General features: G+C 34.6%; 1 protein-coding gene across 1 annotated transcript in view; it reads right to left on the reverse strand.

The window, feature by feature from the left end:
• Positions 1-506: 506 nt before the first annotated feature.
• The window catches only part of C12H12orf40 (chromosome 12 C12orf40 homolog), a 57,950-nt gene continuing 41,244 nt past the window's right edge, over positions 507-17,212 (reverse strand). The window contains 3 exon segments of the mRNA XM_057703476.1: positions 507-962; positions 3,622-3,704; positions 8,567-8,612. Coding sequence (XP_057559459.1) covers positions 507-962; positions 3,622-3,704; positions 8,567-8,612 — 585 coding nt within the window.

Here is a 17,212-nt window from a genome sequence, read left to right on the forward strand (position 1 = left end):
AAAACATATTTTATCTAGAAATTAATGCTATAATTTTTAATGATGGTATACTATTTAAGAGAAGTAGCTAAGAAAATTCTTATAATTAAGTTGTAAAATATATTTAATATTATTTAGTATTATTTTCTATCTTAAACTCTCAGAAGAGAACATTTTTGCCAAAAGATGTAACTGCACTAAATTTTAAAATAAATGCAACAAAGAAGGAAGCAATTAAACATAATTTTAATCCATAAACAGCAGCATATCATAATATAATGAATAATCACCATAAGAATGATAGTAAATTTACATATATATTATTTTCTAAAAAACTTTAAGACATACTAAAGCTATTAAAAATACCTATGGGAAATTAAAGCATAAATTAATAATATTAAAAAAATTCATCCTCCGAATACGTTCACCTAGTTGCTTAGCTACAAAAATATTCTCATTCTTTATTTTGTTAGTAAAATTCTAAACATTAAATCAAATGTAAAATCTCAGGCTGAGGATTTAGAATATTAGTTGTTTTTAAGGATTTCCTGCCCTCCAGTGGTATCTGCCTTAATATTTTCATTGCACTTTTCAACAGTACAAAATGAAGACACATCATTTCCACATTTAAATTTTGAAATTATATCACATTGTATGGCAGCATCTAATTTTTCTCCCATTACAGGTTCACTCTCCGTTTGTACCCATGCATCGCACCTTGCAATATGTAGAATGCAGTTATTATTGGTTTTGTTTTGCAATATGTTTGCTGAATTACACTGAGACTGTGGAAAGTGATCTATATTATTATTCATTGAGAACTGGTTAAAATTCTCATTTTGTTTATAAAATCTGGCATTGTTTTTAACAATCCTATCACATGGAAGTTTTCCCATGCTTTCTAAATAAAAATTCTTGGCTGTTTCTTTGGTTCTGATGGATCTCCTATTTGAATCTTCAATTTGATCTTCATCTTCAGATGGCTAAAAGAAATTTAGTAATTTTGCTGTAAATGATGCTTAAACTAAAAAAAAAATTCAATCACTTCAAAGCAGACATTCTTAAAATTCAAATTATAGACAATTTCAAAAAAAAAAAGAAAAGAATTTGGCAGGTAGCAAATCTACCTAGATTTTTTTTTAATCAAGGTATGGATTTTAAAATAGCATTAAACAATAATAATAATCCTATATTAAAGATGCAAAAATGGTAAAAAAGAGAAGACTGTTGTTTCTTATTAGTCCCCATAATCATAGGTGACATCATCCTCCTACCTTTTCACAGAGAGGAAATAATATACAACATATACTCTTCCACTACTTAAAAAGAGTGGAGTAGAAGTATAACTTAGAAGAAAAAGCTAACACATACAATTTGTTTTAATATTCACTCACTGACTTACTAAGTCAAAAAATATCTATATACTATCTTTCATGGGCTCAGTCTCAAAAAAAGCTAACAGGAAATCAAATAGACAAAAGAAAAGTTAAATAGCAATAAACATCAGAACTGCTATATAAAAAGTCAAATTTTAAGAACTTATAATAGGTCTAGATTTCAATTTAGCAGCTTAAATTTTTCAACTTCAAGAAAAAATATCTTTTAATTACTGATCTAACCAAAATAGTCTTTTAATAAAAATCATATATAAAAGTATTGATTATTCTAGCTAAAAATCAGAAGCAAAGTTAACATAAAAATACCTAAAATGAGATCTAGGCCTCAGCTGACTGGCACTAAAATAGGAAAAGTAAGCCCAAAAAAATAACATTAAAACTGGCTGGGCACAAATCAGAGAAAATAGGACCAACAAATTTATTTATTCAAGAAATAAATATTCAGTTAGCATCTGCAATGTGAGTGAAGCAGACGTATTTGCTGCCCTTTATAGCATACACTTTTATGTATGGAAATGATGTTAATCAAATAATTACACACAAGCATAGGTAATTACAAGTTGAAAAAAGCATTATGAAGAGCAAGTATGAAGCACTTCAAGAGCGTAACTAAAGGGCCTAATTTAGACTGAAAAGCCAAGGAGGGGCTTTCAAAAGAAGTGACATGTTTAAGCTGAGACCTAAAGGATGAATAACAGTAAGGCAGAAGGAACAGAATATATAAATGTCCTGAAGCAGAAAAGACACTAGTAAGTTAAGAAAGTGGAATGTCAGTATGTGTAAGGTGTGGTGAGAGAGGAATACTAGAAGTTGGAGATGTAGCCAGAGGCTAGATCACACATGGTCTGTCACCACTGTAAGTAGTTTAGATTCTAAAGTAAAACAGGAATCCATTGAATAAACATAGAAATAACATCATTCAATTTAAGTTTTCAAAAGTTCATGATGACTGCTAACTAGAGAAAAAGTGAGGCAAGAGTGGAAGTAGAGAGATCTCTTGGGCAACAACCATAACAGTTCAAGAACCAGTGACTAGGGTACTGACATCCAGGTGTGAAGTAGATAAATATGCAATTTATTTTGGAGGTAGAATTGATTGGATGAAGTGATGAAATGAATACGGTTAAAGAAGGCAGAAGAGACAGAAAGAAATGCGAAACTAAAATTTCTGGCATGAACAACTGAGTGGATAGAAAAGGTATCTACTAACATGGGAACTATGGAGATTGGCGGTGATCAGTTTTTTTGTGAAATATCCAAGAATATACCTGATAAGAAACTGGACACCTAATTAAGAATCTGAGCTGAAGTCATAGAGTCGAGAACTGTCATCAACCAGATAATAGTAGAAAAAGGTCAATGGAGTATGTAACATCATCTAGAGTTTGGAGTGTAGGTTAAGAGAAGAAAAGGCTCCTGAAGCAAACCCTAAACATTACAATATTTATACACAGGGAGAGGTGGAAGAGAAGTGAGCAAATGCATAAAGTAGCATTCAGAGAGGTATGAAGGACACTAAGATACTGTGTATCACAAAAGCAAACAGAAGAAAATGTTTCAAAAAAAGAAAATAATCATTTCTACTAATATTGTTAGAAATTTTTGTAAAATAAAAACTGAAAATCCAACTAATTTGGCACCACTAGAGGTCACTGGTGTCCTTTTTCAGCAAGAGCAGTTTGGACCGCAAGCCAGAGACAAAAGGTAGATGAAGTGAAGATGGAAGGATTAATTGAGAATTCCATTTAAAAATGTGATTTGTGAGAAACTCACTCAGAATATAATTATTCAGATTACAGTTCCCACTCAGCATTAAACGTCACTCCAATTATTTTCAGATTATAATATTTTATAGTTTTCTTCATATAAATCTTGAGATTTTCTTTTTGTATGTATTCTTGGTTGTTTTAGGTTTTCAATTATTGTGAATGAGTTCTTTTAAAAACTCTTTTAAAAGAAGCATGCAGTTACCATATATATATACACACACACACACATTTTAATAAGAGTTGGGTTTTTGTAACTAATAATGGACACAATTCATCACCTTCATAAACATGAATGATGCTCACTTACATTTTAGTTTACATTCTTCTTACATTTTTAATATTTTCACATTTTTGTTTACATTTATTTTCACTACTATCTCAATTTTTTCAGAATGAAAAGGTAAACTATGAGAAATACAAATCATCCTAAATTAGAATAGCATATATTAACAAGCAAAAAAAAGAGCATAACTTACCATCTCTGAACTAGAACTGAAACAACTATCTGTTGGCCTTGGAGAGTAACTGGCAGAACGACTACTCTGTGAAGAATCAAGATCTGAAAATAAAGATTTAATTTGTGAAGAATGGTATCTATCAATATGTACATAGGCAGAGAATAGCTGCTGGTAAAGAAGTTTAGCTAACATATTGTAGAGCATTTTAAAAGTTAAAATTTTGGATATGTGGCAGCTTGTATTTTTGACAGGGTATTATGGATTTATTCTATATGTAAAAGATGTGTATCTACAAGTAAAATAAGGCTAGGTAACATACAAGAAGAAAGGAGGACCTAGAAAATTGAATTGATTTTTTGCAATATAATGAACCATTTTTTTTATGAACAAATAATTTAAAGTAGGAAGGAGGAATAAGCCAAGTTTATTAAGATGCGAGATATTTGCTAATTTAGTAAATGATGTTTCATCATACAATCAAAACTGTATTTAACCTATAATATGATTTCATAATATAGAATTTTAAAGCCATTTATGAATTCAAAATAATTTAAAAAGATACTATATGATCTATTGACATTTGATGGTGACTGTGACACTAAATTTATTTTTTTGAAACTGTGTGTAAAAAAACCAACTCAAAGCATTCAGTATCTTATTCTTTCATTATCTGCCTAATGTGTTCTTTTATGATTACAAGTAAAGTTTAACAATGGGCCTGAGAAGTAGGTCATGACTCCCTAGAATGCATAAATATTATAGATCAACAATAGCTTCAACCATTCCTCTCCTTGTCTGTGAAAATGAATTTGCTATCAAAAACAAACAAAAAACAAAAAACAAAAACCCACATATTAAATCACATGCCCTCCTATATACAACAGACCATGACTACTATTCATACCTCAGTTCAGATGTGATGCCTTCTACAACAGAATCTATAACAATCTCTGATCTATAACAGAATCATTCAGCTGCAAGGTAGAGAGAACTTAGGTAAAATCAATTACCCTTAGTTCATCATTCTGGAAGAAACTTATACCCTCTCAAAGTAGTTTCTCCGCAACAATGGAAAGCAGAGAACAGAAAAGTGAACAGTAGGATTTTACTAACAACAGGATCTAAGGTCATTCCCCTAATTAAATCCAAAAGTATAAAAGAAAAGATTGATAATATTAGCTACGTAAAAAATGCAAAAAAGCCTTTTGCAAAGCAGGAGACACCATAAGCAAAGTAAAAACAACCAAAACAAATCAAAAATTAATAATAAACTAGAAGAAAATATTTGTGATGCAACACAAAGACCTAAATCTCTTTAATATTAATATATAAAGAGCCAAAGACAATACAAACAGATATCAGATAAACCCACGAACCTATGGGCACCTTATCTTTGACAAAGGAGGTAAAAATACACAGTGGAGAAAAGATAGCCTCTTCAATATGTGGTGCTGGGAATATTGGATAGCTACACGTAAAAGAATGATTAGAACACTTCCTAACACCATATACAAAAATAAACTCAAAATGGATTAAAGACCTAAATGTAAGGCTAGATACTACAAAATTCTTAGAGCAAAACTCTATAACATAAATCAAAGTAAGATCCTTTTTGACCCACCTCCTAGAATAATGGAAATAAAATCAAAAGTAAACAAATGGGACCTAAAAATTTAAAAGCTTTTGCACAGCAAAAGAAACCATAAACAAGACAAGAAGACAACCCTCAGAATGGGAGAAAATATTTGCCAACAAAGCAACTGACAAAGGATTAATCTCCAAAATATACAAGGAGCTCGTGCAGCTCAATATCAAAAAAGCAAATAACCCAATCCAAAAATGGGCGGAAGACCTAAACAGACATTTCACCAAAGAAGACATGCAAATGGCTAACAAACACATGAAAAGATGTTCAACATCACTAATCATTAGAGAAATGCAAGTCAAAGCCACAATGAGGTATCACCTCACACCAATCAGAATGGTCATCATCAAAAAATCTAGAAACAATAAATGCTGGAGAGGGTGTGGAGAAAAGGGAACCCTCCTGCACTGTTGGTGGGAATGTAAATTGATACAGCCACTATGGAAAACAGTTTGGAGGTTCCTTAAAAAACTACAAATAGAACTACCATATGATCCAGCAATCCCACTCCTGGGCATATACCCTAAGAAAACCATAATCCAAAAAGAAACATGCACCACAATGTTCATTGCAGCACTACTTACAATAGCCAGGACATGGAAGCAACCTAAATGCCCATCAACAGATGAATAGATAAAGAAGATGTAGCATATATATACAATGGAATATTACTCAGCCATAAAAAGGAATGAAATTGAGTTATCTGTAGCAAGGTGGATGGACCTAGAGTCTGTCATACAGAGTGAAGCCAGTCAGAAAGAGAAAAATAAATACCATATGCTAACTCATATATATGGAATCTAAAAAAATGGTACTGATGAACCCAGTGACAAGGCAAGAATAAAGATGCAGATGTAGAGAACGGACTTGAGGACATGGGGTAGGGGGTGAAGGGGACGCTGGGACAAAGTGAGAGAGTGGCATTGACATATATACACTACCAAATGTGAAACAGATATAGCTAATGGGAAGCTGCTGCATAACACAGGGAGATCAACTCGATGACTGGTGATGACACAGAGGGGTGGGATAGGGAGGGTGGAAAGGAGTTGCAGGAGGGAGGGGATATGAGGATATATGTATAAATACAGCTGATTCACTTTGTTGTACAGCAAAAACTGGCACAAGAGTGTAAAGCAATTATACTCCAATAAAGAGCTTAAAAATATATATGTATATACTTATATAAAGAGCTCTTAAACATCAAGAAAAAAATGTAAAACCTCAATGGGCCTAAGGACATGAAGGGAGAGTTCACAGAAAAAAAAACGCAAATAGCAATTACACATTTGTAAAAGATGCTCAACTTCACTCATAGAAAAAGAAGTACAAACTGAAACTTCTATGTATCTATCTTTGTAAAGATTCACAAAAATTCCTAAGTTTGACCACAGTCCCTGTTGGTGAGGCTGTGGAATAAAAAGCACATTTCTGGTAGGATTACAAAGTGATACAACAGGGAATTTGACAATTTCTATCAAAGTCAAATTTTGGCAATAACCATCAAAAAAAAAAAAAAAACCCCACAATGTATCTCCTCTTTGATTTAGAAATTACCCTGAAAATCCACTTCCACAATTAAGAAATATGTGCTCAAAGCTGCTCACTGCACATTGTTTGTAAGAATGAGATACTGGAAACCACCCAAATGCCCACCAACAGGGCACTGACTGAGTAAAGTATAGATCATCCACTTAATGGGTTACTAAACGGCCATAAATAAAGCATGAATAAATGCCCATGAGGAAATATGAGGAACTCCACAGTAAAATTTTTAAATAAATTAATCCATTTAATGCATCTATAAAACATACTGTATTAAATAAAATATCCTACATTACATTTAGGGTGAGAAGGGCAAGGAACTAAGACACACATATATGTGCATTTATATACTTTTAGGCTTTATTCTGAAAAAAAGTCCACTGGAATAATAAACAATAAATCAGCAAAAAATAGCTATTCATATGCGGCAAAAGGAAACAGGGCAGACAGGAGAGGGATAGAAACCAAATTAATGCTTCACATATTCAAAAAATTACATTAAATCAAAAGAAAAAAGTCCACAAAGATTTCTAGGTATCCCAGCAGACTAGATATTCTGAAGAATCATTCTATCACAAAATATCTAAAAAGTGCCAGAAAGTGTTGTCCATAAAAAGACAGTACAGAATAAAAAGATCACTCAAATATGAAATATCTGCTACACAGGAGTCTACAAGCAATTCGAATTTAGGATGTATAAAAGACATAAAGGACATAGATATAAAAAAGACGCATCCCATAAAGAAAGCCATACTTCCGAAAAGAAACATGGACAATAGACACAAAAAGCATTTCACAGATGAAATATGGGTGGCCAATAAACCTAATCAATAATGAGAAATATAAATTGAAATTACAATGAGATATCACTTTGCCAGCAATGATAAAAAGCTGACCCAGTGTTAGTGAGAATATGTAACAACTAAGACTCTTTACCTATTGCTAGTGGGAGTTTAAACTGGCACATCTACTTTGCAAAACAATTTTGCATTACCTAGAAGCGTGCATATCAATGTGAACTAGCCAATTCCACTTCTAGAGTTATATTCTAGAAGAAACTTTCATACATATGTTCCAGGAAAAATGTCAAGAATTGTCAAAGTAACATTGTTTATCATAGCAAAATAGTCAAAACAACTCAAATAATCATTGTCAGAAGATGCATAGATTGTGCTACATTCACACAATAGAAGGCTGTATAGTAGAAAACAAATGATGAAGTGTAGTACAGTCACAAATGTCAGGGTGATTGAACATCTAAATACATTACTGGGTGAACAAAAAAAAAGCAAGTTGCAGAAAAATATATAGGGTTTGCCTCAATTTGTTGCAGAAAGCTCAAAACCAAGCAATTGGAAAAGTCTGTATGTGCTATCACAAAAAACAAATTCAGGATAATAGCTACCTCTAGGGGGCAGGATAGGAAATGCAATTGAGAAGATACTCAAAAGTACTGATTATGTATTCTTTCTTAAACTAGAAGATATTCAAAAGTACTGATTATGTATTATTTCTTAAACTATTACACAAACTGAGTATGAGGATATCTGTTTATTATTCAGTAAGCTGTACATATATTATATATACTCATCATGTATAACCTTTCATAGAAGATAAAATCAATTTGGAAGAGCCAATTGCCTTATTAACATATTCTAAGATACTTACAAAATATATTTGCTGGAAAGACTCTAAAAAAACCTTAAAATTTAACTAACTTCTGTTAAAATGTTATTTTTTAAAAGAAAAAAATTCACTTACAGTTATACTGACAGGTTTTCTTAGTAGATGTTTTCCTGCCTCCTTCCTCCACCAGAATCTGGAAGAAAAACAAAATTTTAACAACTCCAAAGTATACAGAATAATATCTACTTATAGCTCCCTTTTAACCACACCAATTCACCTTACAGCATTCTTCTTTCATATTACTCTAACTCAACAAAGATGATTTTAAAACCACAAAGAAAAATTTGCCTGTAATGAACAATAAAATGAAACAAAATTTAAATTGGTTTAGAAACAGCAAACAACAGAATAGACATTTGCCAAGAAATAAATTACTGACAAAAAGGAAAGCTTCAGGTAATCTTAGCAAATGTAGTTGAGAAAAGACAGTTATTAAAGCAATTTGGAGATCTATTCTGTTATTCACTTTGTAATTTCTTAAGTTGGATATCAGTTCATTTATTTTCAGGTTTTTTAAATAATAAAAGCTCTTAGATGTATAAATTTTCTGTAGAACACACCACTGGTTTTGATTTTCATCAATTTCTATGTAATTTGCATTTTATTTTCATTTTTTTCTTTTTTTTTCTTTTTCTTTGTTAAGCCCACAGCAGTTTCTTTCTTTTTTTTTTTTAGATTTTTTTAAAAAGATTTTATTTATTTATTTATTTATTTATTTAGGTTGCATGGGGTCTTAGTTGCAGCATGCAGACTCTTAGTTGCGACATGCATGCAGGATCTAGTTTCCCGACCAGGGATCAAACCTGGGCCCCCTGCATTGGGAGCACAAAGTCTTACCCACTGGACCACCAGGGAAATCCCCACGGTGTTTCTTAATTTCCAAGAAGGTAAGGGAGGTTAAGCACTTTTTGTTGTTGCTATTGATTTCTAGCTTAATGAGTTTTTATTAGAGAATGTGGCTATGAATCTCTCCATAGATAAATATCTTAGAGTTTCTTTATGACTTATTATCAATATATGAATTATGTTTATAAACGTATCATGGGCTTATAGAAAATAAACATTCTCTGTTGGTGGAATATAGTTCTTTAGATAGGTAGCATAAAAGAGAAATTGTCTAGCTGCTCATCAAACCTGTTTCCCCCTCCTCTTAGGCATACAGCTAAACTACATTTTCTAGTCTCCCTTGGAGTTGGTTTGAACAAGTGATTTAAGTTCTGGTCATGAGCAAAAGTGGTGCACACCACTACCAGTCTTGGCCTATAAGAATTTTTTCCATAATCCTCCACTTCTTTTTCCCTTTGATATCAACATACAGTGCAAACATGGACACCTACCAATTAAAGAAAGCAGAGTGCCTACCAGCTAGGATTCCTGAATAACCTTACAGAGCACAGCCTCTTCTCTAACCTCATTATTCAACAATTTTAAAAGTCTTGTGTGTATGTTCAATTCTTAAAATATTCAAGTCTCAAACGTGCACCAGGAACCCACAAGTCAAAAGAGCTATATGGACCCCAAGGTAGACATATACTCTAATACCAACTTCAGATCTTTTGATAGAGAATAGAAAAAAATCAGCCCAACTAGAAAAAAAAAAAACCAAAAACTGAATTATTCAAGGAATTTCCCCTATTCTCCAGTTCAGCAAGCCTTAACAATGCCTGCCCAGCAGGATTTCACAATTGGTATGGATCAATAACTTTCTATCTCCTCTTCTTCTCTAAATGGGTATTTTATTGCATTTATACTGTCCTTGCCCTAATACTATATATTTTCTTTATATATTATCTTTTGCTATCTTTCTATTTTCAACTTTATTATTATGTTCTACATGTTTCTCGAAAAATATGTAGAGGTTTTCTTCTTCTTAATTTGATATTCCTCGAATCTTGATAAGAAAAACCATCCTTTTAATGAAATGTAATATATTAATTGGTAAGCAGAATTCATTCCTTACATTTTATGTTTACTGTTTATGTAGAAGTGTTATTTCATTTCTTTCCCACCTTGATCAGGTTTCCTAGTGTGACATTCCCACACTTTTGCATCCTGAAGTTCTTCCATTTCTCTAGTGATTATCTTCCTATTTTAAACAATCATATTTAAACTGTATTCCTCTACTATTTTAAAATTAAATAAGTCACAGTCAAAGATAGCAATGTTTCAGGGGGAATGAATTGGGAGATTGGGATTGCCATATACACATTACTAATAAGAAAAAAAATACCAAATTGTACACTCTAAATATATACAGTTTATTGTATGTTAACTGTATCTCAATAAAAGTTCTTAAAAAAAAAGAATAGACAATAAATAAGTAGCAATGATAAAAAAAAAAAGATGGCAATGTAAGAGGATCTTAAACTCACCTCCTCCCCTGGACACACTGAATCGACAACTACATTCAGAACAATTTCTTCTAAAAGAACCTTCCCCAACACCCTCCCCCGCCAAAAAAAAAAAAAAAAAGCAAAACAAACAGAACCTAGCCAAGAGCCTCTTACACACTGGCCAAATGAGAAATACCCCACATTGAAGCAGGTAGGACAGGCTGAGACTCAACCTCAGATTATGCTGAGACACCATAAACCCCACCCCAGGTGCAGCAACCCACAATCAGGAAGAAACCTACAACTGCAAGCTTCTCCCTGAAGAGCTTATGGTCAGAACCTTGTATTTGGTTCCCGAACTTCTAAAACCTGCACCTGAGAAATGAGCCTCCCAAACACTGAGCTTTGAAAGCCAGTGAAGCCTGTGTTCATGAGATCCACAAGACTATAGCAAACTGAGAAACAGTTCTCAAAGGGCTTGCACAAGCTCCACGTGACTACTCCCTAGGGCCTAGAGCAGAGGCAGCCCACTGACATACCCAGTCTTTCTGTGAAAGAAGCCTATCAGTTCATCCTCACAGATGTGACCTGAACAGAAGGCTTCTAATTAAACTCACATCTAAGGGCAGTCTGTAATCCTCTCCAGAAACCTCAGAGTCTAGGCATTAGCTCCATGCTCTCTCTCTTCCTTGCTCCCAGAGTTAAGCTTGTACACATATCTGGTGCCCCAGTTTTTGTGGTGCCCTTGTTTCCCTTGCTCTGGTAGCCAATGGATTTTACATTCATAGGTCCTACAGCACTATAACAGAGAAACAGTTCTTAACCAGCTATTTCCCCTGGGCACAGTAAAGAGGCAGGAGACTGAAACATACCCCAATCTTTCTGTAAAAGAGGCCTATTTGCTTATCTTAAATCTTCAGCCTCATGGACATGTTTCTTATTTGACACACATTTAGAGACATACTTTTCAAAGACCACAGAGCCCAGCAGGTACCATCTTTGCCCTTTCCCTCTGCCTTATTCTAGGTTGTCACAAAGAATGTCACCTGCCATATCAGTAAACAAAGGATGTTGCAGCCATCAAGCCATCAGCTACTGCAGCCTCCCCCACCCCCATTACCCATGGGTGCCTCTGAGGGGATTCAGGATGGAGTAAACAGGATATTAGACCTAGACAGTTAAGGTGTATATCAAAGGAATGATTTCAATGAGCTCAGACACTTGCACCTTCCACATATAGAAAAGTGCTATATTCATTAATTTGAGATGTCTGGTTTTTCTTTAATTAATAGTAATCCTTTGATGTTCTGACCATCTGTTTTGTTTGTTTGTTTGTTGTTTGTTTTTGCAAAAACTCCTATATATCCTGGCTCCTCCCTTACCTCTAAGGAACAGTTTCTCAGAGCTATCTGAGAGGCTGTCCCCTGGGCTTAAGTTCTCAGTATGCCTGCTCAATAAGACATAATTCTCAACTTTTAGGTTGTGCATTGTTTTTCCAGTTGACATTGGTATCTCCCAGAAAAGAGCTTGTGCATACATCTGGCACCCTGACTTCTGAGGCGGCTGCCCAAAGGACACATCCCTTGATAGCCTGGCTATAGTGGTCAGCAGGACTTGTGCTCAACAGGTTCAATGGGATGGTACCAAACAGAAATCAGAGCTGAAGAATACAATAACTGAGCTGAAAAATACAATAGAAAGTTTCAACAGAAGACCAGATTAAGCTGAAGAAGTGATCAGAAGACTCAAAATAGGGCAAAAGAATTCATCCAATCAGAGTAGTAAAAAAGATAAAGGAAGGAAAAAAGTGAAAATAGCATAAGGGACTTATGGGACAATATCAAGTGGACCAATATTCACATTATAGGGGTCCAAAAATGAAAAGAAGAAAAAAAGTCAGACAGCTGATTTGAAAAAATTATGGTCAATAATTTCTTTAACATGGGGAAGGAAACATACATCCAAGATCTGAGAAGACAATAAGAGTTCCAAATAAGATGAATCCAAAGAAATTCTCACCAAGAAACATTATAATTAACCTATCAAAAGTTGAAAACAAAGAAAGAATCTTAAAAGCAGCAAGAGAAAAACAACTTATCAAGGGAATCCTCATAAGACTATCAGCATGTTTTTCAGCATAAAACTTGCAGTTCAGAAAGGAATGGCACAATATATTCAAATTGCAGGAAGGAAAAAAAACTACCAACCAAGAATACTCTATCTACCTGGCAAAGTTGTTCTTCAGATTAGAAGAGATAAAGAGTCTTCCAGAAAAGCAAAAACTAAAGGAGTTTTTCACCACTAAATGGCCTTAAAAGAAATGTTAAAAGAACTTCTTTAAGACAAGACAAAATAATAGTAATTAATAACAGGAAAATATGTGAAAGTATAAATCTCACTGGTAAGGTAAATATGTAAAATTTAGAATAATCTAATGTTGAAAGGGTGGTTAATCACTTATAAAACTAGCATGAAAGGTAAAAGACAAAAGTAGTAAAAATAACAACTATAGTAACTTGTTAATAGATACACAAGAATTAAGATGGGGCTTCCTAGGTGGCGCAGTGGTTAAGAATCCGCCTGCCAATGCAGAGGTCATGGGTTCGATCCCAGCTCCAGGAAGATCCCACATGCCGTGGAGAAACTAAGCCCATGTGCCAAAAAAAAAAAAAAAAAAAAAAAAAGAATTAAGATGTGCCATCAAAAACAAAAAGGGGGAAGGAAATAAAAATGTAGAGCTTTTATCTCGAGCTCAAAATTGCAAAGTAGAATGATGTGGACCCCTTCTTACAGAAACACCAAAATCACAACTAACTGCTGAACAACCATTGACAGAAAAATGCTCAAAACAAAACAAAAAGATACCCTACAGCCAAAGACAAAGAAGAAGTCGCAATGAGATGGTAGGAGGGGTGCAATCGTGATAAGATCAAATCCCATACCCACCAGGTAGGCAACCCATGGACTAGAGAGCAACTGTACCAGGGAGGCCCTCTCATAGGAGTGAAAGTCCTGAGCCCCACGTCAGGTTTCCAAGCCTGAGGATCTGGCAATGGAAGGAGGAGGCCCTAAAGAATCTGGCTTTGAAAGCCAGTGAGGTTTGATCACAGGAAATCCATGAGACTGCAGGAAACAGAGACTCCACTCTTGAAGGGTTCACACGGGTTCTGTGTGCACCAGAACCCAGGGGGAAAAAAGCAGTGACCTTATAAAATACTGGGCTAGACCTACCTGCTAGTATTGGAGGGTCTCTTGTAGAGGCAAGGGGTGGTTGTGGCTCACTGCATGGACAAAGACACTGGTAGCAGCAGTTCTGGGGAGTATTAATTGGCATAAGCCTTCCCAGAGGCTGCCATTAGCCCCACCCAAAACTGCTGGGATGCCTCAGGGCAAACAACAAACAGGGAGGGAACACAGTCCCACCCATCAGCAGACAGGCTGCTTAAAGTTTTCCTGAGCATGGCCCTGCCCACCAAAGGAACAAGACCCAGCTCCACTCGCAGTGGAGTCCCTCCCATCAGGAAGCCTGCACAAGCCTCTTACACAGACTCATCCACCAAAGGACAGATGACAGAAGCAAGAAGAACTATAATCCTGCAGCCTGTGGAACAGAAACCATGATCACAGAAAGTTAGACAAAATGAGCCAGCAGAGGAATATATCCCAGATGAAGGAACAAGATAGAACCCCAAAAGAACTAAGTGAAGTACAGATATGCAATCTGCCAGTAAAAGAATTCAGAATATGATAGTGAAGACAGTCCAAGACACCAGAAAAAGAATGGAGGCAAGGATCAAGAAGGTGCAAGAAGTGTTTAACAAAGACCTAGATGAATTAAAGAACAAACAGAGATGAACAATATAATAGCTGAAATGAAAAATATACTAGAAGGAATCAATAGCAGAATAACTGAGAAAGAAGAATGAACAAGTGACCTGGAAGACAGAATGGTGGAGATCACTGCCATGGAACAGAAAAGAGAAAAAAAATGAAAAGAAATGAAGTCTGTCTAATAAACCTCTGGGAAAACATTAAACACAGCAACATTTGAATTACAGGGGTCCCAGAAGGAGAAGAGAGTGAAAGGACCTGAGAAAATATTTGAAGAGAAAATAGCTGAAAACTTCCCCAGCATGGGAAAGGAAACAGTCACCCAGTCCAGGAAGCACAGAGAATCCCAGGCAGGATAAACCCAAGGAGGAACATGTTGAGACACATAGTAATCAAACTGACAAAAATTAAAGACAAAGAAAAAATATTAAAATCACCCAGGGAAAAGCAAAATATAGCATCCAAGGGAACTCCCATAAGGTTATCAGAGGATTTCTCAGCAGAAATTCTGCAGGCAGAAGGGAGTGGCACAATATATTTAAAGCGATGAAAGAGAAGAACCTACGACCAAGAATACTGAGCAAAGCTCTAATTCAGATTCAATGGAGAAATCAAAAGCTTTACACAAGAGCAAAAGCTAAGAGAATTCAGCACCACCAGATGAGCTTTGCAACAAATACTAATGGAATTTCTCTTAGCAGAAAAGAAAAAACCACAACTAGAAACAAGAAACTTATAAATGGAAAAGCTCACTTGTAAAGGCAAACAACAGTATATGCAGTAAATCATTTGTACACAAATATGATATCAAAACCAGCAACTGTGAGGAGAGCACAAATGCAGGATATTGGAAATACATTTGAAATTAGAAGACCAGCAACTTAAAACAAACTGGTTTATATATAGACTACTATAGCAAAACCTCATAGTAACGGCAAACTGAAAATCTACAATAGATACACACATAAAAAAGGAAAAGTGACCCAAACACAACACTACAGTTAGTTATCAAATGACAAGAGAAGAAAATAAAGGAGGAAGGGAAGAAAAATGATCTATAAAGACAAACCCAAAACAATTAACAAAATGGCAATAAGTACATACATATCAATAATTACCTTAAATGTAAACTGATTAAATTCTCCAACCAAAAGACACAGACTGGTGGAATGGATACAAAAACAAGACCCATATACCTGCTGTCCACAAGAGACTAACTTCAGATCTAGGAACACATACAGACTGTAAATAAAAGGATGGAAAAAGTATTCCAGGCAAATAAAAATCAAAAGAAAGCTGGAGTAACAGTACTCATATCAGACAAAATAGACCTTAAAATACAGACTGTTACAAGAGACAAAAGAAGACATTACACAATGACCAAGGGAACAATCCAAGAAGAAATTACAACAATTTTAAGTATATAGGCACCCAAATAGGAGCACTTCAATAAATAAGGCAAATATTAACAGCTATAAAGGCAGAAATCAACAGTAACACAATAATAGTGGGGGACTTTAACCCCCCATTTTCATCAATAGGCAGATCATCCAGACAGAAAATCAGTAAGGAAACATAGGCCTTAAATGACACATTAGATCAGATGGACTTAACTGATATTTAAAGAGCATTCTATCCAAAAGCAGCAGAATACATTCTTCTCAAGTGCACATGAAACATTCCCTGGGAATGGTCACATGCTGGACCAAAATGGGAGCCTTGGTAAATTTAAGAAAATTGAAATCATATCAAGTATCTTTTCTGACCACAATGCTATGAGATTAGAAATCAACTAAAAGAAAAAAAAGTGTAAAAAAAAAACACAAAAACGTGGAGCCTAAATGATATGATACTAAACAACCAATGGAAAGAGGAGATTAAAAAAAAATACCTAGTGACAAATGAAAATGAAAGAACAATAACCCAAAACCTATGGGACACAGCAAAGGCAGTTCTAAGAGGGAAGTTTATAGCAATACATTCTTACCTCAGGAAACAAGAAAAATCACAAATAAACAATCTAATCTTAAATCTAAATCAACTAGAGAAAGAAGAACAAACAAAACCCCAAGTTAGCAGAAGGAGAGAAATCATAATGATCAGAGCAGAAATAAATGGGATAGAGACAACAGAATAGAAAAGATCAATGAAACTAAAAGCTAGTTCTTTGAAGAGATAAACAAAAGTAATAAACCTTCAGCCACAGTCATCAAGGAAAAAAAGGATGGGGATCAAATCAACAAAATTAGAAATAAAAAAGGAGAAATTACAACGTACACCACAGAAATACAAAGGATCATCAGCAACTACTGCAAGCAACTATATGCCAACAAGTAGGACAATTTGGAAGAAACGGACAAATTCTTAGAAAGGTACAATCTCCCAATACTGAACTAGGAAGAAAAAGAAAACATGAACAGACCAATCACAAGTATTGAAATTGAAACTGTGATTTAAAAAACACCCAACAAACAAAAGTCCAGGACCAGATGGCTTCACAGGTGAATTCTATCAAACATTTAGAGAAGAGCTACATCTACCCTTCTGAAACTATTCCCAAAAATTGCAG

This window comes from Hippopotamus amphibius, chromosome 12 (assembly GCF_030028045.1).
Source record: "Hippopotamus amphibius kiboko isolate mHipAmp2 chromosome 12, mHipAmp2.hap2, whole genome shotgun sequence".
NCBI classification, from domain to species: Eukaryota; Metazoa; Chordata; class Mammalia; order Artiodactyla; family Hippopotamidae; genus Hippopotamus; species Hippopotamus amphibius.